Here is a 24,105-nt window from a genome sequence, read left to right as displayed (position 1 = left end):
ACAGTGTGCTGCCTGGAGAGGGTATCAGAGGGAAGCCCTTACCACTCCCAGGCCTCCTAAGTAAGCTTCTGAACAGAGAGGGTCGGGAGACTCATCCAGCATCCCTGCTTTCTAGTCCCTTGAACTAGAGTCAACAGGGGCAGGGGCCTTGATGTAGATCATAAGGATGAGAAAGTACAAATTGTTAGGCTGGAAACATGTAATTCATCTGGCTCCGTAATCTGGCAGGAAAGACAGCAGTGGGTTGGGCTGCTTGCAAAGAAATGGTTCTTTCTGGGGAGGGATACCACCTGAGTGACTGTTGCTTCCCTTCTCAGGGAGAGGAGCATTGTACTCTCTGTATGAAACATTCCACTTGTGCCTGGAAGATTCTAAGTCTTGATCCAGAGAAGCAGCAGCCATATCCACGTTAGTACAGAGCCTCAGACACTGGGGTCTGTGGGTACCTCATTTGAGGACGATCATGTCTTTATTACCCAGGATCGTGGACCCACTGTGTAACTCATGTGGGAAACTGCCCGCTTTATACATCCTGTTTTCCTTCAGCCTGTCCGAGCAGGGTTTCAGCCCAGGTGTGGTACCTCACAGCTATAATCCCAGAATTTGATAGCTGGAGGTGTGGGAAGATGAGGGTTTAAGAGCCAGTTTCAGCCTCACAGTAAGTTACAGAGAAGCCTGAGTTACTTGAGACCCTGTCTCAAAACAATACAAATAGACAATAAAACAACAAAACCCCAAAGCAAAAAATATCAACCAAACAAGATTTCCTCTCAACTCTACCTGCCTTGGAACCCTACAATGACGCCACCTCCTCTCCTGTTTGGTCCTCCTTCATGAGGACTCTCCCTCAGGAATGGTCAGGAAGGCTACTGGATGCAGCTTTGTTCTTGGTGGTCTGGGACTGACAGGACCGGGTCATGGGATGACCTCCCAAGGCTCAAGGACAGCAATCTAGACAACAGAGAGACTGAGATGCAGTGTGGATATAGTCTTCCCATCCCACCATGAATCTGATCGGGCGCCATCTTTGCAGACCAGAGAGTAGCGCCTGGAGCAGGAGAGGGCAAAGCCACCATTTAGTCACAGGGTGCACCTGTACACGTGGACTGAACAAAGGGTTGTCGAAAACAAATGGATAATCTCTGTGGGGTGTGGTGGGGCTCACCTGTAATCCCAGCACTCCGGAGGTGGAGGTGGGAGGATCAGAAGTTCAGGGCTAGCCTCGGGTAAGTAACAAATCTGAGGTCAGCCTGGCTGCGTGAGAATGAGTCTCAAACAGGCAACAAAAGAAAAGAAACGGATGGGTCTGAGCGGGGCTCGCGGCAGTGGACGTATCTAGGCTCTTGTCTGAGTCACACTGGGTCTCATGACATTTGAAGGACAGCCCCTTTCTCCCAAATGAAATGAGTTCGAAAGAGCAAAAGGAAAGGGGTGGGGAGGGGGAATTTTTAAAATGCCCATCTTCTGAACACCATCTTTGTGCGGGCGTCTGGGGGTGGCTGGCAGGGCGGGGTCATCTGGCAGTCAGGCCTGTAAGACTCGGTTCTTGTTTATTCCTCTCACACTCGGGGCAGTTGCCAGGACCCGCCCCCGCTGCAGTCTCTGGAGGAGCTGGAAGTTAACCGTTCCTGCTGAGAATCGGTGTGTTTTCTTTGGCTGCTCCTACGTGTGGGGCTTGCTGTGGTCTAGCCTGGGAAGAAGAAGGTCTAGCCCAGGTCCAGCCTGAACAGAGCGAGCCTGTCGCCATGCCGGCTTGCTGCAACTGGAACGATCTCTTGCAGTACGAGACAAACAAAGTTACCCGGATCCAGAGCGTGAATTACGGCACCGTCAAGTGGGTCTTGCACATGCTCGTCTTTTCCTACCTTAGGTAAGCGCGGGGCGTGGGAGGGGCAGCTCTCTGCAGCACTGGACAGCGCCGGCAGCCCCACGATGCAGCTGCTGGTGCAGTTGCTGGATTCTATGTGGTCCTTAAATCTGAGACACACTCTCATAGCCCGCTGGGAGGAAACAGTAAGAGGAAGCTGTCCTTGGCTGTAGCTGGAAGAAGCCGCAGAGAGAGGGTGGCAGCCTTTGCCTTTTCAACTGCAGTCAAGGCCTGCCAAGATGGGCAGGGCAGGGCATGCCTAGGGAACCTGGGAGACACAGGCCAACAACACCCTGGGCTCCCACAGAGACGAGGGGATTTCCCTTGTGGGCTCTGAATCATCCTCCTGCTTCGGAGAAATGATAGAACTAGGTTTGGAAATGTCATTTTAGAGCATCTAGGGGGCCCTTTAAAAACCGCTTATAAAGGTACAAAATGTGTATCCCGGACTTTCACTGATTTACAGCGTTCATGTCCATGGCTTTTGGTGTATTCACCGAGCTATACCATGGTCACCAAAATCCAGAACATTTTCAGCCGGGTGTGGTGGCACATGCCTTTAGTCCCAGCACCGGGGAGGCAGAGTCCAGCCTGTCTACAAAGCAAGTTCGAGGACGGGCAGGACTACACAGAGAAACCCTGTTTTGAAAAACAAAACCAACCAAACAAAAAGAACATTTTCATCAACCTGTTCCTGTGGAGATGTATGTATGTATGTATGTATGTATACGTATACGTATACGTATATATATACACATACACATATACATACACATATACACATACATATACATTTCATATAAAAAGAATCCTATGGCATGTGATCCTTTGCGACTGACTCTTCCTCCTAGCGTGTTTTCAGTGTTCACTTACATGTTAGAGCGAGTGTATTGATGCTGTAGACTATTTATGGCTGGATAACAGTCTACTGTATGTAAGTTCAGTACTGTGTGAGAAGACAGCCCACTGGATAAGACCACTTCCTATCCATTCACCAGATGATGCATGTTGGGTTGCTTCTCTCTTTGTCACCTGGACGTATATCCTAATCTCTCCTGGGTTTACCTGGGGGGGTGGGGATGCTTGTTAGGTCACGTGACAACTGCATGTCACCCTGGGAGGCACTGCTGGACTGTTCTCCATGGCAGCGTCATCGTTTTTAAAGCCTCAGAGCGTGAGAGTCCACGCTCTGTCCACATCATCATCAACTGGCGATGCTGTGGCTTTCGGACTGTAACTAACCTAGCGGGTGTGAAGTGCTCTCCCACTGTGGCTTTGGCTCGCGTTTCCCCAGTGATGATACTGATGGTGTTCTTGACAGACTGTGCAGAGGCGCTGTGGTTTATGAAAAGTGAGGGTGGCCTTTGAGTGTGTACCTGCTTGCGTGTAAGGGAGGGGTGCGTGCATGTGGAGGCCGGGGGTGAGCTACCTGAAGCTCACCAATTCAGCTAGACTAGGTGCCCATCAATCCTGCCTCCCACATGCTGGGATCACAGGCACCTGCTGCTATGCTCAGTTGTTACAAGGATGCTGTGGGTTGAAGCTGCTCGTTCCCCCAGTGACTTCCCTTCCTAAAGACCAGCGAACGGTTGTCCATGGAGCCATTTACCAAGCTCGGAGGTGGCCTATTCTATAATCCTGGATACATCTTCTTGGGCAAGTCACTTAACCCGCCTGAGCCTCAGTCTCTGTGTTGTTCATACGATCTCTGGACAACAATGGAAGAAGAAGAACCTGCCTTATAATTGATGCTATTGGGAAGATGTTTCCCTCTTCCCAGGAGACCGAGCTCAGAAATATTTCAGAGGCCGAAGAAGATCAGAGAAGGCTGATCTCATTTAGAACAGCTTCCCCTGGCCCAGCTAACCTCCACCAACAGCAGACACTGTGCTGTCCTTTGAAAGCCCCAGGCTGTCTTTTGCTGGGGGAGAGAGTATTGCCTCTGCTTATTTATAAGTTTCAAAATGTACTTCCAGATTCCCCAAAGGGTGGCCTCATACCTGTAAGGCCGGGCCTCTTCTGTGAAGCCATGACATAGGTGGAGAAGACACCAGACACCAAACCAACCAAGGCACACTCTCTATGGCCGCAGGGGAAATGAAATGTGCAATTCATCACCTTGGCCCTGGATGATATGAGTTTGGGCAGCTGGAAGATTAGAAAAGGACCACGTAGGAGGAGACCCCTGTAGGAGGAGAATCCAACCACATGACACGCGGCACAGAAAGAATAGTAATTGTAAAGATCGAAGCAAACAAGATGGACAGCAAGGACTCCCCCGATCCAGACGAGGGAGGAGCAGGAGCCAGGACAGATAAGAATGTGATTCTCAGCAGAGCCTATCTATCTCTGGAGAGCGGAGCCTTCTGATTGGTGTATCTGAAGGCTCTCCAGTGGCTACCGTGAAGAGGGTATGGGGCATTCCGTAGACAAGAACAGAGTACAAGGGGCCACTGAGAGTTTGCTGGAGTCACCCAGCTGATACAAGGTCGCAGCTCGGCCTAGAACAGAGTGGTGGAGTTGGAGAGATAGAAGCCACGTTGAGATGGGGGGGGGAGGGTAGGGGGGTGGGGAGGAGATGGCTCGGGGGTCCGGTGGATGAAGGTTTCTTTGTATTTTCCATGCAAGATCAAAGAGAGACAAGCTTGCTCAGCACCAGGAGGGATGCTGAGCAAACAGTTAAAATGGTTTTGTAGTTGTTGGGTCAGATGTTGTTTGTTTTATTTTGCTTTTTTTGGTTTTGGTTTTGGTTTCTTTCAAGACAGGTCTTCTCTGTGTAGCCTGGGCTGTTCTGGAATTTGCTCTATAGACCAGGCTGGCCTCAAAACTCACAGAGATCCACCCAGTTCTGCCTCCCTGGTACCGAGATTAAAAGCATGTAACCACTACTGCCCAGCTTAAAATGTTTTGACTACTACAGTCTGTGATATCCTTTTATACGTGTCTAGCCCCGAAATATTAAAAACAAAATCTGAAATACATAATCTCAAAAATAGTGCCATCCCTTTCTCTTTTAGCTTTTATGAAAGCTGCCCGGGCAGCTGACTCTTCAGCTCCACTGTGCTTCTGAATAGACGGCTGTATACCCGTCTGGAGTCCATGGGCTTCTGGAGTCCATGCCAACCCAGCCTCCCTGGCTGTTGACACAGCACTGAGCCCTGGGTTAGTAGTGTCAGGCTGGTGTTACAGTGTCTCAGAGGGGAGGCCCAGGGAACTGCAGAAACCAGCAGGGCCCAGACTGTGGAGGGAGTTGAGCTTTATCTTGAGGGCCCTGGGAAACATGAAGAGGAAGACGACCTCTTCCTGTCTTCTATCTGTTGTGTTTTTATAATATCTCTTTTTCTGCCTATCAGGCCGCCCTCGGTCTCTTTTACAGGGACACATGGGCATTTGGAACTCACCCAGATTACCTAAGGTGAACTTACACCTCAAAGTCCTCAGTCATGTGTCCAGACTGTTCTCCCTGATAAAGTGTCACTGACTGGTTCCAGAGGTGAGGATCGTTGATCCTCAGGATCACGCTACAGGATGGGTGACTGGAAGGGTCCAGCACATGCAGGGGTAGATGCAGCTGAGGTGCCTGGTTCTCACATACTAATAAGGACTGATGGTTTTGTGGGTTCACATTGGGCAGTGGCCCACATAGACCTTTTCCCTGAAGCAGTCTGCTTCCTGACTGTGTAGTCCCCAAGCGAACCTGCTCTATCTCTTAGGTGGCCTAAGTCACATAGCCAGTCAGAGGCAGAGCCAAGAATGAACTTCCAGAGTTCAGCCTCAGACTGAGTTCATCCAGACTTCGTCCAGAGTTCACTCTCAGCCTGGAGACTGGAGGGGACGAGTCTGAGACTGCAGAGGACAGGACCAAGGGGGATGAAACTATTGGATCACCTGGTTGTGAACTGATGGTGACCTGGTCTGAGGAGGGGAGGTGACAGTGACCGAGGACAGGTAGAGTTGAATAACATGAGGAAGATAAAGTAGTAAAATTTCTTTGATTTTGGTTTTCTGAGACAGGGTTTTGGGTTTGTTTGTTTGTGGTTTTTTTGTTGTTGGTTTTTTTTGTTGTTGTTTTCGAGACAGGGTTTCTCTGTGTAGCCCTGGCTGTCCTGGAACTCACTCTATAGACCAGGCTGCCCTTGAACTCAGAAATCCGCCTGCCTCTGCCTCCCAAGTGCTGGGATTAAAGGCGTGCACCACCACCACCTGGCTTGTTTTGTTTTTTTAAGATTTATTTATTTACTTTTATGTACATGAGTACACTGTCGCTGTCTTCAGACACACCAGGTGAGGGCATCAGATCTCATTACAGAGGGTTGTGAGCCGCCATGTGGTTGCTGGGATTTGAACTCAGAACCTCTGGAAGAGCAGTCAGTGCTCTTAACCACTGAGTCATCTCTCCAGCCCCCTGAGACAGCGTTTTAAGGAGCTCCTTATACAGCTGCACCTAGCCTTGAACAGCTCCCCTTGCCTCCGCCTCCACCACCACCCAATAGGAGGGATTGCTGGCAAGTTCTACCCTGCCCAGATCAAACAATTGGACTAATAGTGGAATGGATGGACAAGGGGGAGGCTCGGGGAGGGTAAGGAGAGAGAGAGGGTCAAGAGTGTGCCACATTCCGGACTTGGGCAGGTAATGAGAAGTTGGTAGAATACCTTCCTGGGCTAGTATGTTTAGGAGAAAATGTAATTGGTGTTAAAGGCTGAGTTCGGAGGTTTTTAGTTAGAAGGGTACACGAGACTCAGAACTATACATATTGATTGTGTAGTTATTTGTTCCAGAGCTTTAAGATGGATTAGATACCACCAGCCATGACATCTTCAACCGACCAGCAAGAGAGGAAGCCAGATGAAAGAGAGAAGCTTGGGAGAGAGAGCCCTGAGTGGTGCTCACATTCAAGGGGCAGGGAGATGCAGAACTTCCCCAAGGATTCTGAGACAGACGCCAGAGAGATCCGAGGAGGTCAGGAGAACGTAGACGGAGAAGGAAGTGGTCCGCCGTCACCGGAGTCCATCATGGCATCTGCAGCATGCCTGCTGGACTCGGGAGGGAGAGAGAGAGCGTGTGTTGGCGAGGGAGGCGCTGGAGAAGCGGTGGGGGTGGGAGCCAGACTGGAGTGGGTGGAGGAGTGAATGGAGGTGCGGAAATGGATGGGGTGACTCACTCTTTCAAAAGACTGGGCCCCATAGGAGGAGCCAGGCCCTGCATGGCAGCGGTGGTAGAAGAATGAGGGGGAGGGGATTTATTTTTAAGATGGGAAATTATATTTAAATGCAGATGGGGAAAAAAGGGAGATGGATGGCATAAATGAAAAATCACCACCATCGCCATGGTCGTCTTCAGGGGGATCAGCCAGCAACCACGGGGGAAGCTTGCCTGGCCCCCTTTCTGTAATCACCAGTGACAAGTCCGTCCTGTCCTCTTCTCCTTCAGAGGGCTTCTCTCAACTGCTTCATCTGTTCTCATCTCTGAATGGATACCCAAAGTGCTATCTGGACCCTTAGCTGTCTCAGCCATATCCATGTAGACATGGCTGTCATCCTTGTGGCCGGGAGTGGTGTCAAACGACTTTAATCCTAGCACTCGAGAGGCAGAGACAAGAGGATCTCTGTGAGGCCAGCTTGGTGGTCTACAAAGCCAGTCCAGGACAGCCAAGGGTTGTCACACAGAGAAACCCTGTCTAGAAAAACCAGAGAGAGAGAAGGAGAGGGAGAGGGAGAGGGAGAGGAAGAGGGAGAGGGAGAGGGAGAGAGAGAGAGAGAGAGGGAGAGAGACGTCAGTGTGCACACTTTTGCTTGACTGATGTTCTTTGCATGAAACAATGTAATGTAGCCTTCTGTAGTTTGACTCGAGGAACTGAGCTATAAATGTACATGCCCTTTGACCTGGTGGAGAAGATGCCCCCACCACAAATGCTCCCCGGCAGCATAAGTGAGGGTATATGTACAGGCAGCAAAGCCTGACGCTAGGCCCCAGCTCTCTGTGGATTCAACAGATAGGCGGTTCTCTGCAGGAGCTTTCACTTTAGAGTTAGTTACCTTTGCTCAGAACTCTGAGGTTCCTTAGACGAGATAGGCAGTCTTTGCTTCAAGTCACTTCCTTCCCCGGGGTGCTCTGAGAACCTTCTCACCATGCTGCCGGTGAGCCATTTGTGCAGCTATAGATCTGTGAAAGTCCTTCAAATCCAGAGCTTATGGATCGGGACTCTGAAGAACACCCTCCTAGGGGCCATCTGCATCTACATCTGGTGAGTCAAGCCAGAGCCAGTCCCAGGGCTCCATGACCCAACCTCTTTCTCCACCTCCACTAGATCCCTGCTCCTTCAGGCTACTCCTTCTTTGGCAAGGGTCTCTGGGTGACCCTAGCTTCTCCTGTGTCAGATCTCTCCTGTCTTCCAGGTTCTCCAGTTCCTCTCAATCTTGCCCATCCTACAAGGCTCACTTAGATCCTGACTCCTTATTACTGTGCTTGCTCCAGGGACTGGTGCCTTTGCATGCATTGAACATCTGTTTCTTAGAGCGAATAGTCACTGGGATTAGAGAGTAGAGAATTATGACCCCATTCATGGACTGAACCCATGACCCGGAGAAGAGGTCTAGCTTCTTCTTGAGTCATTCCATGAGGTCAAGAGTTGGTGACTGAATTGATAATTAGACTATTCTTTCTAAAGGGCAAGACACTGCAGACTCTCTTTGTCTCTTCCCTCCTTGAATTCATCTCTGGAATATGTTAATAGAAGTTTCATGTTCATTATGATACAAAGGTCCCTTATGTTTGCAAAGCCTTCGCTAGTTTGAAATACTTGGGTTCAATTAGAGACCATCATGTGTTGCATATTCTAGAATGGAGATGATGCACCAGCGTGAGCTTCCCAAACAGTAGAGCACGTGTGGCTCTGGGAGGAAGTTGCAATCGATAGCACGTATGAAAATCCCAAGAACTCTGTATATGTTTTGGGGCCGGGGTGAGACGGAGCACTCATAATTGTATCCGTCTACATGTCTATTGCACTGTCTCAGACATGCTGAGTGGGTCCCAAATCTGGATTTCTAGCTCTAACATCTTTTTAAAAAAAAACTGTCTACATTTTATGCGCAGTCATGTGCTCATGTGTCATGGTGAGCATGTGGAGGCCAGGGAACAACGTTCGGAAGACAGTTCTTGCCTTCCATCATGGTGTGGGTCCTGGGGATTGAACCCAGGTCGTCAGTCTTGTCAGCAAGTGACTTTACTCACGGAACCAGCGCATTAGACCAATGTCTTTCTTCTTTAATCCCTCTTGGAGGGACGCTAGGATGGACTGTGAATAACAGAGTATCCATGTGCCTCTGTTCGACTTAAGGACCAAAGCACACTGACCCAGCTCTGCTCCCTGTAAACTCGTCCCTCACCCCATTTCACTGTTTTTCTCCATAAGCATCATCCTGAATTTCATCTTTGCTCCTTTGTTTTGATATTTCTAGAGACATATGTCTATGTTTATACAGATGCGTGATATTCATCTCACCTATTGAGGTGACATTCATAGAGCATGAAACTGACCACCTAAAAGGGGGCAGAATGAAGGACTATTTTAATGTAAGCACACCAGTGTCTTTGAACAGGTATATGATATCATGTAATAATACCTTTATCTACCAATGTATTTCTGTCATCTTTTGGGGCGGGGGTTCGAGACAGGGTTTCTCTGTGTAGCCCTGGCTGTCCTGGAACTCACTCTGTAGACCAGGCTGGCCTCAAACTCAGAAATCTGCCTGCCTCTGCCTCCCAAGTGCTGGGATTAAAGGCGTGCGCCACCACTGCCCGGCTATTTCTGTCATCTTAAAAGGAAGTAGTATACTCAGTAACTGCCCCTCTCCATTTCTCCTCTCCTGGCAACTGTCCATTTTCCTTCTGTGTAGATCTATTGATTCCATGCATCTCTTATAAATGCCAGGTATGGTGGTGCGTGCCTTTACTCCCAGCATTCAAGAGGCAGAAGTAGGAGAGGATCTTTATGAGTTCGAAGGCCATCCTGGTCTACACCAGGACAACCAGGATTACATAGAGAGGCCCTGTCTTAGATAGTTAGTTAGATAGACAGTCAGACAGACCGACCGACCAACAGACAGACAGACAATATAAACCCTGAAATAAGAGCAAGCTGAGCCAATGTGGCACTGAGTCTGGGACAGAGCCATTCAACTCATCAAGAGTGGAGCTCTGAGTTGAGATACCCTCTATAGTAGGTAGTGACAAAGAGAGGGACAGGTACAGCTGCTAGTCCCAGTTAGTAGCAGGGACAGTCACAAGGAAACAGAAGTAGACTGTCAACAGCAGCAGCTCTCACGACACCCCTTCCCCCAGAGCCTGCAGCCCAAACCACTGCCCTCTGTTGTGAGGAAACCACTGACGCTTTCTCATCTGTCCTCAGCTTTGCTTTGGTGAGCGACAAGCTGTATCAGCGGAAAGAGCCCGTTATCAGTTCCGTGCACACCAAGGTCAAAGGCATTGCAAAGGTGACAGAGAGTGTCACCGAGGGTGGGGTGACGAAGTTAGTCCACAGCATCTTTGACACTGCGGACTACACCTTCCCTTTGCAGGTGAGTGTCAGGTCACATCCCTGTCCCTATCCTTAGGGGTCTCGGGCCTCATTTAAAAAAAAAAAAAAACTATCTTGGGGCTAAGGATTTGTCGTTCAACTGGTAGGATGCTTGGCTAGCACGAAAGAAACTCTGTAGCCCCAGGAGGTCAAGGCTGGAGAATCAGCTGTTCAAGGTCACCCTCAGCTGCACAGTGAGTTTGAGGCCAGCCTGGAATACGTAAGACCTTGTCTCAAAAGAAAAGAAAAACATTGGCCCTATTTAAAACCTGTGAAAAATCCCAACTGAGAAAACCTAAAAATTGCAAAACTGGGTCACATCCAGCCTCTCAAAGAAGATGCGTCTTTGCTTTATCCAGTCCTCCCGGGCTGCTCAAAATAGCACTCCATCCTGGCGGATTCCAAACATGATCTCATTCACTCACACCGAGGCGCACAGGGCTTTAGGAGTAGGGTCGCCTCCTGGCAAACTCAGCCTCGGTTCAGAAGGGCAGGGGGCTTGTGTGTCCTATTATTGAAAAGGTCGCCAGGAGAGACTGTTCTTGAGTCTTTTGAAAGAAAGGATGTGGTGACGAGGAAAGAAAAGGTGTAGGCCATGGAGAAATGTGTGGCTAGCTGAGTCTGCAAAGCAGGGAAAATGAAAGCAGTTACCAAAAAAAGGAGAAACAAAAGAGGGGCCCGTGGAGTTAGGAACAGATGGAGGGGGAGAACAAAATGGCCCGTTTGCCACCCTGGGGAGCCAGGGCACTTGGCAAAACCATCAGGGCCAAGCCGTTATTTGTTTCTAGCTATAAACCACAAAAGCCACTGATTGCCCAGGTGGTGGGGAGCCACAAAAGCCACTGATTGCCCAGGTGGTGGGGAGCCCCGTAGCCTTCCATTAAGCCTTGAGAAATCTGAACAGCCTGCTCAGGGCGCAGCCCACACCCCACCTCCTCACCCCCCAGCTCCCCGGAGTCTTGATTTAATGGGATTTTACTGTGTCACAAAATGATACAGCTGCTTTTGAGGCTGGCTCAGAAAATGACTGCTCCCCTAGTTTGAAAGCTCCTCCGCTCCCCGCCTTGCCCGGTGGGACAGTTCCTGCGGCTTTGATGTCAAGCCCTCGGCAAAGTCCGCGCTGCCCACGGGCTGATTTCTAAAGGCTTCCGAGAGTACAAAGGCTCGCCCCCGGCACTTAGCAAAACATATTATGACGCCTAAGGAGTTCTGCTCCCTAAGGCCTGGCCTTTGTCCCTCCACTTCTCTCTGCAGGGGAACTCCTTCTTTGTAATGACAAATTATCTCAAGTCAGAAGGCCAAGTGCAGAAGCTATGTCCTGAGGTAAGAGGGACGTGGTGGGGAGCGGGAGGGTACGACACACCCACCCAGAGAGGACGCAGGGCTGAGATGCATTCTGGGAACCAAGAAGTCTTTGTCTGCCCACCTCCTGCCGCAGGGCAGGGGCCTGTGAGAACACCTGCTCTCTCCTTCGCAGGCTCTCTCTGCAGTTCACCATAGTATGATTCCTGGCAAGTGTGTGATCCATTTCGCTTTTCACTGGAGCCTCTCAAATTCAGAAAGATAACTCCTAGGCCCCATTTTATATCAGAGAATACTTAAGACATAGCATGATACACAGCGAGCCCTCAGAAAATGTCCGGCTATTGGATCCAAGAGGATCTCTCACAGCAAAAGAAACCCAAGGCCTCCACAAGGCCCAGTCAGTCTGGAAGGCACCACCTGACTCTGGGAAGGGGCGTTTAGCCTACATTACATTCTGGCCTGGGTCATTCCACCTGGATGAGTGTTTCCTCTCATTTGTCAAGACTCTATCTCTGGTCGGCTCAGTAAATGTGGCCAAGACCTGATGTACATCTGAATATACATGGGTGCGGTCCAGCTATTCACACTCCTGTGGACCTGAAGGGCTTCACACAGCTGGGGTTGTTCTCACAGTTCCATGGTGGACTGAGCTCAGCTGGGTGGCTTTTCTGTCGAGTTGGCTTGTTTCTCCCAGAGCTGCCATTAGTCTCCTTAGGAGGCTCAAAGTACTGGGTTCCTCTCCACATCCAGGGACTCTTCAAAGAGTTTTTCTCTTCTCAGGGTCTTTCCACCCTCCAGGAGAGTAGCCAGTTTTCCAAACTAGCTCAGGAATCCCAGAACCAAGAAGGAAGAAGGCTTTTAAGCCTGGAGCTGGCATAGTGTTATTTCTGCTGCCTCCTGGTAGTTCTGTGATCACAGATGGGGCCAGCTCAAAAGGGAGGGAAATACTTGGTCTGTTAGTTAGGAGAATGACCAAGAACCTCTCCAATCCATGCAATAATCATGAACTAATGTTAGAGTTTCTTTTAGAGATTTTTTTTAAAAAAAAAAAAACAACCTCAAAACAGACACATACCCCAAACAAAAAGCCAAAACAAACCCAAACACAGAATTGGTTTATCTTCTTTCCTTCTAACTGATAAATAAAAATCACAACTGCCCAAGAGCATTAGTGTGTAATAACTCATTCATTCATTCATTCATTCATTCATTCATTCATTCATTCATACTATGATTACCAAGACCTATAATGAGTCTGGCAGGCAGTTAGACTATAAAGCTGTGACTTAGGCTTTGCAGGCAAAAGATTCATAGTTCAATTTAGGGGTTACCAAGAGAAGAACCCAGGGGCCTGGTGGATCACGGAAAGAAAGCAATCCAGGCAGTAAAAAGAAAATGAGTCTGAAAACTGTGAGCTATACACAGAGCCAGGACTATATGCTAAGCTCTCTTTCCCAAACCCATTCCACCATGCCAGACAATGGGAGTTACCCTCCTTCAACGGAGGGGTCAAAGCTTAAAGGACATGAAGTGGCTCGTCCAAGGTAACACAACCCACATAGAAGGCTGCTCTCACAGAACCCAGGAGTACCTGGACTCAAGACCTAAAACCTTGGCCAGGATCTTAGATACAAATGCCCAGATGACAGTAAGCACAGGCCATTGTGCACCGGTGTTTGTTCTGTCTTTCCCGAGACTGCCATTAGACCCGGTCCATGAAGTCAAAATGCAGAAAGCAAACACTCTCTTTCCTCTTCCCTTATTCTGCTCTTCAGCCCCCGAGACACAGCTGACCCATTTTCTCCAGCCAGGAGCGTGCTGGCCGAGCCCTTTCTTCCCATGTCACCTGCTGTGTTGTGGTGCCTGTCTGCTTCCGTGGTTCTGTGGTGGCAAGGCCACTATAACCCTCAACCTTGCCACCTGCTCTCTACCCCAAAGACCGTCCCAGAAAGGGCTTCTTGGCTGCCTTGACCTCCTCTGTTTACATTTTGATTTATTCTTGTTTTTAATTGAGATTGACTCATATACTTTAAAAACCTATGACTTCCGAGTATACATAGTGCAAACCACCACCTAGTTTCAGAAATTTTTTATCACCCCTGCCGCAAGGAAACTTTGACTCCCAAAACAAACTGTCCCCATTAGTAACCAATTTCTCCCACCCTCCTCACAGCCGCCGACAGCCATCAATCCGCTCTCTGTCTCCATGGATTTGCCTATCCAGGACATTTCCCATCTAGAGTACCATTCAGAATGTGGCCTCCTGCGTCTTGCTCCTTTCTCCCCACACCGCGCTTTGAGGGCAGTACATAATGTAGCATGTGTCAGGACCTGGCTGAGTAAAGACGCCACATATAGGGGCCTGGGAAGATGGATCAGTCGTTAATGTGCTTGGCATCAAGCATGAGGATCTGAGTTTGATTCCCCAGCATCCATTATGAAAAGCAGGGTACCGCTGTGAACACTTGTAATCCTGGTGCTGGAGAGGCAGACTGGTGGATAGCCACCTCGGCTTGATGGCCAGTCAAATAGGTGAGCTACGGTCTCAGTAGGAGACCCTATCTCAAATATATATACATACACACACACACACACACACACACACACATATACATACATATATATATATATATATACATACATACATACATACATACATATATATATATATCTTGGTGGCTCAGGAGGCAGTGCTCACTCTCTGTTCTTCCTGCAGTATCCCAGTCGCGGTGCACAGTGCTATTCTGACCGGGGTTGTCAGAAGGGATGGGTGGACGCGCAAAGCAAAGGTACTTTTCTATGTCTTTCCCTGGACTGTTGAGAGGGGGTGGTCTGGCATCTTTGGGACACTCATGACATCCAGTCTTGGGTCCTTAGTCTCTGGCTTTTGGCTACCTCTTGCTCCACCAAATCACAGGTGAGACTGTGTCTGTCCCCTGATCTGTCCCCCACAGGCCAGCTGAGGCCTATAAGCGGGACTTCAATTCCCACTGAGACACGCCGACTCCGGGTCTAATTGTTGGAACATTTCCCCAAAGGTGGAGGAACATGAACTTGAACCTCCAAGGACCTGGGGGTTTAACTTTTCCATTTTTTATGTCTCCTTCCTTCCTCCCTCCTTCCCTCCCACCATCTCTCCATTCCTCCCACTTTTTTTTTTCCTTTTTCTTTCTCCATTATAGAGATTGAACCCAGGGCTTCATGCAGGCTGGATAAGCATTCTACTGACGAGCTAGAGCCTCAGCCTTGCAAAAAGATATTGCCTTGTGTTTTGACTTTAAAATGTAGTAGTTGTGCAGGTCTCTAATCTCAGCACGAGGCAGAGGCAGAGGGGCAGAGGGGCAGAGAGAGGCAGAGAGAGGCAGAGAGAGGTAGAGGCAGAGGAGCAGAGGCAAAGAGGCAAAGAGGCAAAGAGGCAGAGGCAGAGAGAGGCAGAGGCAGAGGCGCAGAGGCAGAGGGAGAGGCAGAGGGGCAGAGGCAGAGGGGCAGAGGCAGAGGGGCAGAGGCAGAGAGGCAGAGGCAGAGAAGCAGAGGCAGAGAGGCAGAGACAGAGAGGCAGAGGCAGAGAGGCAGAGAGGCAGAGAGGCAGAGAGGCAGAGAGGCAGAGAGGCAGAGAGGCAGAGAGGCAGAGAGGCAGAGAGGCAGAGAGGCAGAGAGGCAGAGAGGCAGAGAGACAGAGAGGCAGAGAGGAAGAGAGGCGGCTGACTTCCAGGCCAGCCAGAGCTTAAATAGACAGATACTGTCTCAAAACCAGGAAGAGCAAACAGCGGTTACAATGTATACACTCACACTCACAGACAGACACATGAGTGTTGAGTTCCACTCCATAACATGTGTTTGTGAGTTGCCATGGAGATCATCATAATGTGGCTTGCCCTTTAGCAAATCCTCTACTTTCCCCACGCTTCAGAAGGATGCTCCCTAGTTCATTCTTTACTCACCCCCAGACAGACTGTGTACCCTAGAGGTACCCAGATATCATGTAAGAAGCTATACTTTGGGTCCATGTATAATATATATTGAATATAGAAGTCGTTTCTCAGACATTTCTATCTTCAAAAAACAAAACGAAAAACCCAAAGGGCGGGCTGACTCCAGCATCTGAGCCATCCCTGGGCCTTTCTAAGGATGTACTGTCAAATGATCTGTTTGGCTTTGGGGGTACATATGTGATGAGGGTGGGGTTCACGGACAAGGGAGCTGCTTGGGCTTAAGAGTGTAGACTCTCGGCATGGGCTGAGTGCATGGTGGCCCCTGGAGATATTCCTCTCCCGGTACATTCACATCTGTGGTTCTTCAACCCCTTGGATCTTATAGGAATCCGGACTGGCAAGTGTATACCATACGACCAGACCAGGAAGACCTGTGAAGTCTCTGCCTGGTGTCCTGCTGAGGAGGGGAAAGAAGCCCCCCGGTGAGTTGCATGGTTGGGGTGGGGGGCAAACAGCGGCTTTAGCAGTGCTAACCTTTCCAGGGTTCCTAAGCTTCTCTGATTAACATTAGACCTAGGTGCAAAATCCGGGCTTGGAGACTCTATGCCATCTCTAGGAAGGCTATGCTAGCTCTGTGGTTCTGGGTTCCGCCTCTTCCGATAGGGTACCTGGAGAGGCTAGGGCAAAGTCTGGAATAGTTGGGGTCTGTAGTTTTCTTCTTCCCTCCAGGGCATCACATGCTGCTGTATGCCAGACCAGGGAGGATAAAGTGAGGTCCAGGACGAAAGGGGTAAAGGGCTCCACAGAACTCTGGCCGGGAATGACGTAAGCAACACTGCCCTTAGGAAAGAAATAAAGAGGGGCTGGAGAGATGGCTCAGTGGTTAAGAGCACTGACTGTTCTTCCAGAGATCCTGAGTTCAATTCCCAGCAGCCATATGGTGGCTCACAACCATCTGTAATAGGATCTGATGCCCTCTTCTGGTGTGTCTGAGAGGGTGACAGTGTACTCATATACATAATATAAATCTTAAATTTTAAAAAAGAGGAAAAGGAATAAAGAGGTTCCGGTGGCCTGTGAGAGGCAGGTGACATTGTCAAGTGCTCAGATGTGAGCCTCTGTGAGTTATGGGAGCCTGACCAGGCAGATGGTCCTTTTTTGTTTTGTTTTGTTTTGTTTCGTTTTTGTTTTTCGAGACAGGGTTTCTCTGTGTAGCCCTGGCTGTCCTGGAACTCACTCTGTAGACCAGGCTAGCCTCAAACTCTCGAACTCAGAAATCTGTCTGCCTCTGCCTCCCAAGTGCTGGGATTAAAGGCGTGTGCCACCACTGCCCGGCTCAGATGGTCCTAAAAGTCCAACAATGAGTGGTTTTGGGTGGTGGGGGCGAGCCTTCCCCCAAGTGTTACAGCTCAGTAAAACAGCCAGTCTCAGACCATCCTCGGTGAAATAACTTGTGTGCTTTCTTCCATGTGGATAGGGACTCTGTGAACTTTGGGGAGTGGGATGGGATTTGGGGGTAAATGCATTCTATTGGCTGAGGCTAAGATGCTTCTGATGCTTTATTTGCATGGGGAAGACTTCCAGGTGCTGTGCTACATGACTGACCTGTGACCACCTGGTGGGGTGTCTCTGGAATATGTTCCGATGTAGCCATGGAAACGGGGAGGGAATTAGCCAGACTCCTGCCGGTCTCAAATCTGAGATTTCTGGGGTTTGTGCTTGCACCACCTCACTGACTCTATGCCAATTCCTCTGGTGGCATGGTTCACATGCCCCACACAGCCCTTAATGTGTTATAGTAGTCCTGAACCATGAGCACCCTTAGGTGACCCCGGCCATCATGGCTGCTCTGGAACCTTCCCCGAGAGCCACAGCAGGGTTGTTCCGACGCATGAGTGTTCATATTAAATGACAGAGGATATGAGGAAGCAGAGCTGGAGAGGTCACTCAGCAAGTACAGTGCTGCCCAGCAAGCCTGATGGCTATAGTCCCAGCTGAGGTGGCAGAGGGCGGAGCGTCCCTGGGCTGCTGGCCAGCTAGTGCAGCCAAATTGGTGAACTCAAGGTTCAGTGCCTCAAAAAATAAGGTGAAGGGTGACTGAGGAAGACACCTGGTATCAACCTTTAGCTTCCACACATGAGGAGTCTAAGGCACCTGTATACACATGAACAACACACACACACTCCTCCTAGAAGTATAGTGGTTCGAGACAGCTCTGTCCAATAGAACTTTCTTCAGTGATGGGAACGTTTGGTACCCATGGTGTCCAATATGGTAGCTATCAGCTACCTGTGGTGATTGAACTCATGAAATAAGGAATGGAATTTTCATTGAAAATACACTTAATTTTTAATTTTTTATGTTACACTTCTTTACATTTGTTTGTCTGTATATGTGCCACGCCATGCATCTGGACCTCATGAGACAACTTGCAGAAATTGATTCTTTCTTTCCACCATGTGGGTCCTAGGGAGCGAATTCGGGTCATTGAGGCTTAGTGGCAAACACCTTTACCCCCTGAGCTGTTTCGCTGGCCCTAACTTAAATCTCATAGGCACCTATGCTTTAAGGCTCCCCAGACTTCCCAGGACTCATGACCACTTTATATGTGGGACAAAGAGATGCCCAAGCTGGCATATAAGGGGGCTCAGGCCAAGATCCACCCCGGCATCCAGTGCCAGGTCCAGGCAGTAGGCCGTACTACCCTTTCTGGCCTTCGGTTGCCATTCTAGTTTCATTCCTAGGTCAGGGAAGTTTCTTTGTGCAGAGGGTACTACACTGCGGGTGACATCTCAGCCTATACCCAGGACTGCTTGGCTCCTCCCAGAAGACTCTATGGATGTAATTTTGGCTTTGCCACCAATTCATTCATCAGCCAAGTCCCATGCATCTCCACACACCTGTCATAGGGCTCCATTCTTCATTCCTTTTGTGGTTATCAACGATGTTGTCTTTGAGACAGGGTCTCACTATGTACCCTTGGCTGAAAACCAGGCTGGCTTCGAACTCAGAGATCCACCTGCCTCTGCCTTCCTCAGTGCTGAGAGTAAAGGCATGTGCCACAATACCTGCTGAGGTTTTTTTGTTTGCTTTTTTATTTTTGTTACTTTTTAAGACAAGTTCTCACTGTGGGGTTGGTGCTGGCTGCATTTTGTAATCCTCCTGCCTCAGACTCCTAAGTTCTAGGATTATAGGCATAAACCACTAAACCAGCTTCCTGGGTAGCATTTTAGGCGAGCAGTCTCCTCACATGGTATGTGAACCGGGGAGGTTGGTTCAGGTAACTCTCCGCTCATTCAGGATAGCTACCAAGGAATTGACTTTCTTCAGTTACTTCTCCTATGTGTCACTCCATATAATATAAAAAACAAAAACCAGACAGGGAGTAGGTTCCAAGGTTCTTGCTCTGTGATAGACAAGACATGCAGAGAAAGCGTAATTCAAAATAAAATGCTATAAATGTCAGGTGTGAGGATGCTGCAGTCTTTGGAGTCTTCATTTTTATTTTTATTTTTTATATATACACATGAAGCTTTAAAACTTATGACAGTTTCATACATATTATATATAATGTATTTTGATCATATCTAACCCAAATTTCCCCCTCTCTCCCTGGGTCTCTTTCTCAAATACTTTCTTCTTCCGACGTCACGCCCCTCCCTTTTCATGCCCCTCCCCTTTCACGCCCCTCCCCTTTCATGACCCTCCCCTTTCATGCCCTGCTCCTTCATGACCCGCTCCCTTTAAAATAATTCAGAGTCCAGTTAGCTGTGTCTGCACGATCATAGGTGTAGGCCATTCACGTCAGTATGGGTAACACAGCATAAAGAGAAAGGCCCACTCTTCAGGCAGCCATCCATGGTTTGCTAACAGTTCCTCCGCTGTGGGCGGAGCATCATCAGCTATGGGCGGAGCATCATGATCGCAGCTCCCGTCTATGCTGGGAGGCTGACTAGCTGATTTTTTGTAGATCTTATGTAAGTAACTATAGCTGCTATGAGTTTATAAATGCAGCAGCCACGTCACGCCCAGGAGACAGCTCTGGTCCCCATCTTCGGCTTCTTCACATTCTTCCCAGGCCCTCTTCCCTGATATGTCCTGACCCTTCCGGGAGTGGGTGATATAAATGTCCCATTTAGAGCTGATTGCTCAACTGTTAGTTTTCCTTAGCACTTTGACTAGTTGTGAGTCTGTGGATTCGCTGCTGCACACTGCAGAAAGAAACTTCTCTGACTGAGGATGACAGGAACGTTCAGGAGAGTAGAAGCAAACATGTAGACAGTGGTTTGGTGTGACAATGCAGTTCATTTAGAAAAACAGCAGTAGGGTCTCCCTAGGGCCTCTGACCTAAGCCATGGGCTTTTAACCAGATTTGCAGTCCCAGACAGGAAGTCCCTCCTGTTCTATGGGCCTCACATCCAATCGGAAAACACTTGGTTACCCCCTTAGCCTTCATGCCATTATGTTGCAAATCTTGCCTGGCAGGCTGGTGTTGCAACATGCAGAGATCACCCCTGGCAATACCACTAAGGACTTCTCTCCCTCAGTGGCCTGCATAGCACTCTCGGCGCTAGCAGGCAAGGAGGAAATCTCCAGGTCAGTTCCAGCTTGAGTCAGTTCCAGCTTGATTTCTCCATGCCAACAAAGGGTGTTATCATTTCAGTAAAATGTTCTTATCAACTACTTATGGTGAGCAACCCAGAACTATGGCGATAGCTTATTTTGTGGATCCCAAGGTCCCCTTCCTGTGGCCTGGAATTTTGGTTCCTCTAACTTGGTGAAGAATTAAATGTTCTCCAAAGCCTCTGATGAATGAATGAATGAATGAATGAATGAGTGAGTGAATGAATGAATGAATGATACAGACAATTCTGTGTAGTCCTGTGATTAAGGCTGAGCATACCAAAGTAAAATTATTCTTCAGCCTTGTAGGGCCTTTTGAACCCCTACAGGAAGCTACAAACACGGCTGCTCAAGAGCTGACTAGCACTGGCTTCAAGCCAACTATACTCATTCAGTCTTGGTTTCAAGTTTACTGATGGGGGTGGGGGATGGGGAATTGACCCCAGCCGTGGTAGCGGTACTTCTACCATGACAATCACCAAGTGCTACATTTGAGGCTCTTTCCAGTTTCTCCCTTGCAGAGCTAGTTGTCAGATGTCAACATGTCACCGCACACAGCCGAACATACAGTTGTATCAGTATTGGACGTGACCCCATAATTGCCATGGGTGGGGGGCGTCTCAAGAAGGGAAGAGGCTTCTTGGAGAAGCTACAAGGGTTCATGGAGAACTTTGGAACATTTTGCTGAGTTACTGTGCTTGTTTCTCTTCACGCATAAACATAAAACCTTAACCCTCTGGTCCACGCACTCTGTCCCTGAGGTCACGGTTCCTTGTCTTTCTCTCCTAGGCCTGCACTCTTGAGGAGCGCTGAAAACTTCACCGTACTCATCAAGAACAATATTGACTTCCCTGGCCACAACTATACGACGTAAGCATCTCAGATGCCTGGCTGTCCGTGTCAGTTTGTTATCTGCCGTGGAACAGATGATCCCAAACCTAAGAGCCTAAAATTACAAAAGCTTCTTCTTGCTCTCTCAGCTACGGATCAGGAGTCTGGAAACGTCTTTGCTGGGTGCTTCTGGCTCTGGTTCTTTCTAGAACTGTCAGTCAGAGCTACTCTTGGCTCTACGTTTGATTAGAGCAGAGCCCCTCTCCAGTTTCACCCATGTGCCTGGAGCAGGAGGGCTAGGTTCCTCACCATGATCATCTTGCCTACGGATAATTAGGACATGGTGGGTGCCCCACTTGGGCAAGCAATCTGAATAGCAGCAGATTACCAAGGGCAACTAATGTGGAAACCTAGGTCTTTGGGAGTGATAGCCCACCAATTCTACAATATGCTATTGGCTCAAAGACTGCTCTTAGCACAGTGTAAGAGGACATTCCATCAGGGTCCCCAGAAGATAAGGGGGCTGCCACGGGGCTCACATAAATCTGTTTGTAGTTGATCAATGTCAAGTTCAATAATGTTGCTTTGGGAGCTTGATAGCAGCTGAGGCGGAGGGATTTACGCCACAGTCGTCAGCAAGCAACATGTATCAGCTGTTTGTTTTCCCTTTAGAGAGTCGCTTGTTAAAGCATCCGTTTGTTTGTGATTCTGCACAGGAGAAACATCTTGCCAGATATGAACACCTCTTGTACCTTTCACAAGATTTGGAACCCTCTGTGTCCCATCTTCCGACTAGGGGACATCTTCCAGGAAGTAGGAGAGAACTTTACAGAGGTGGCAGTTCAGGTTGGTGAAGTCTTTATACAGTGGTTTTATGGGGGTGGTTGGGGGTGGGGTGGAGGTTGTCAAATGTCAAGTGACAGCGTCTGACGGTAGAGGCTGACATTCTGGGTTCTGAAGTCACGACGAACATTCACTGAATATAAATGAACTATATCCAGTGCCCAGGGCTTTAGCTGCATTCTTTCAAGGAATCCCACAGTTCTGAGTGAGCTGCTTGGAGAATTTCTCCCCTGATTGCAGTAGCAACTTACCACTAACATGCCAGCTTAAAATAACCTATGTTGGGGCTGGAGAGATGGCCTAGAGGTTAAGAGCACTGACTGCTCTTCCAGAGGGCCTGGAACCACATGGTGGATCACAACTATCTATAATGGGATTTGATGCCCTCTTTTGCTGTGTCTGAAGACAGGGACAGTGTACTCCCATAAACTAAATAAATAAATCTTTTTTAAAGAATAGTATCATACATCTTCTCCCTGCACCTGGAGTAGAAGTCCAGATTTGCAGCGGACCTCCGGGTGTCAGCGGCAATGCACTCCCACTGCCTTACCACCTTCCCGGGGCTCCATCTTTAAGGCTAGTAAGCAAGCAACTTGTTTCAGTGGCCACAGTGACTTGTTGTTTTCCTCTGTTTGGGTTTTGTTTTGTTTATTGAGACAGTGTTTCTCTTGTGTAGCCCTGGCTGTCCTAGAACTCACTCTGTAGACCAGGCTGACCTCAAACTCAGAGATCCTCCTGCCTCAACTTCCCTCGGCACGCTGGGATGAAATGTGTGTGCTACCACTGCCCATCTGACTTTTTGGTTCTTTTTGGTTCTCATCAGGCAGCCCAGCCTGGAATTCTCTAGCCTCCCAAGTGCTAAGATTCCATGAGGATGACACAACGTTTGCCTGATTGCTCTCTCTTATAAAAACACTTATCTTTAGGGGAAGGACATTTCTAGGAAAGGGCACGTAAGACCAGGTAGCCTGTCCATCTCAGGACCCCTTCATTTGCTCACAGCTGCTAAAGCTTTTCCTAAGGGAGCTCAGGCAGAGGGCAGAGAGGGCCTTTGCCGCAGTCCCCTGGATTCCAGGCTAACCAGTTCATTTTAATCTTTAACGGGGAGGAGTTAGGAGGGGGAGTTTGAATGCAGGGATGGTTTGTCGAAAGATACATTTCAAGAGTAAATGTGAGATAGGCAGGCCCCAGATAGGAAGCACCGGGAGGCATGCCTGCTGCCACTACAGTATGCTGGCCCACGTTTATGGCACTGAAACCTTTTAATGATATATTCCCCAGAGAGGAAAACCTTCCCTGTGATGATTACTGAGCAGGACAGTGGCTGCATAATCCACACCTAACAGATTTAGTGACTTCTCTTTTTAACTGTCTCCCGTCTCCCCCCACGCCCCAGGGAGGAATCATGGGTATTGAGATCTACTGGGATTGCAACCTGGACAGCTGGTCCCATCACTGTCAACCCAAGTACAGCTTCCGCCGCCTGGACGACAAGTATACCAATGAGTCCTTGGTCCCCGGCTACAACTTCAGGTAACAGTAAGAAACATGCCCATGGGCAGACATCAGCAGACAGAAAAGACAAGGGGCTTCTTCATGCTTGCTGCTGTATTTGAATAAGGGCACACAGATGAAAACGTGAGTAAACAAAACATGATAGCTTATCAACGTTTCCACTCATTAGGGAAATGCAAATTAAAACCACAATAAGATAATATTGTAGAGCCAATGAGATGGCTCAGCGGGTAAGGGTGCTTGCTGCCGAGCAGAGAGGCCTGAGTTTGATCTTCGGAACACACAAGGTTTAAGGATAGAACCGACTCTCGCAAGTTATGCTCTGACTTCCACACACATGCGTGCTGGAGCGCAAGCACGTGCACATGCTTGCACACACACACACACACACACACGTCCGTGCCTAATAAAGATTAAAATTGAAAAAAGCGATTCAACTGTACATACACCAGAATGGCTACAGCTTTAAAAGACAAGAGCTGGAGAGACAGCTCAGCAGTTAGGAGCACTGGCCGCTCTTTGAGAGGACCCAGGTTTGATTCCCAGCACCCACACAATGGCTTACCACCTGTATATCCAACTCCAGGGATTAATCTACTACCTTTTTCTG

General features: G+C 48.9%; 1 protein-coding gene across 1 annotated transcript in view; it reads left to right on the top strand.

Moving 5' to 3' along the window:
* Positions 1–1,651: 1,651 nt before the first annotated feature.
* Positions 1,652–24,105, top strand: part of P2rx7 (purinergic receptor P2X 7) — a 36,860-nt gene continuing 14,406 nt past the window's right edge. Inside the window, exons 1-8 of the mRNA XM_028766024.1 lie at positions 1,652–1,870; positions 10,279–10,447; positions 11,701–11,769; positions 14,468–14,540; positions 16,069–16,165; positions 21,096–21,176; positions 21,854–21,983; positions 23,377–23,513. Coding sequence (XP_028621857.1) covers positions 1,746–1,870; positions 10,279–10,447; positions 11,701–11,769; positions 14,468–14,540; positions 16,069–16,165; positions 21,096–21,176; positions 21,854–21,983; positions 23,377–23,513 — 881 coding nt within the window. The 5' untranslated portion in view covers positions 1,652–1,745. The remainder of the gene's footprint in view (positions 1,871–10,278; positions 10,448–11,700; positions 11,770–14,467; positions 14,541–16,068; positions 16,166–21,095; positions 21,177–21,853; positions 21,984–23,376; positions 23,514–24,105) is intronic.

The sequence above is a fragment of the Grammomys surdaster genome, unplaced genomic scaffold (assembly GCF_004785775.1).
Source record: "Grammomys surdaster isolate TR1022 unplaced genomic scaffold, NIH_TR_1.0 166, whole genome shotgun sequence".
In the NCBI taxonomy this organism is placed as follows: Eukaryota; Metazoa; Chordata; class Mammalia; order Rodentia; family Muridae; genus Grammomys; species Grammomys surdaster.
The sequence above is the reverse complement of the archived record's forward strand: the minus strand, read 5'-3'. Positions and strand labels throughout refer to the sequence as shown.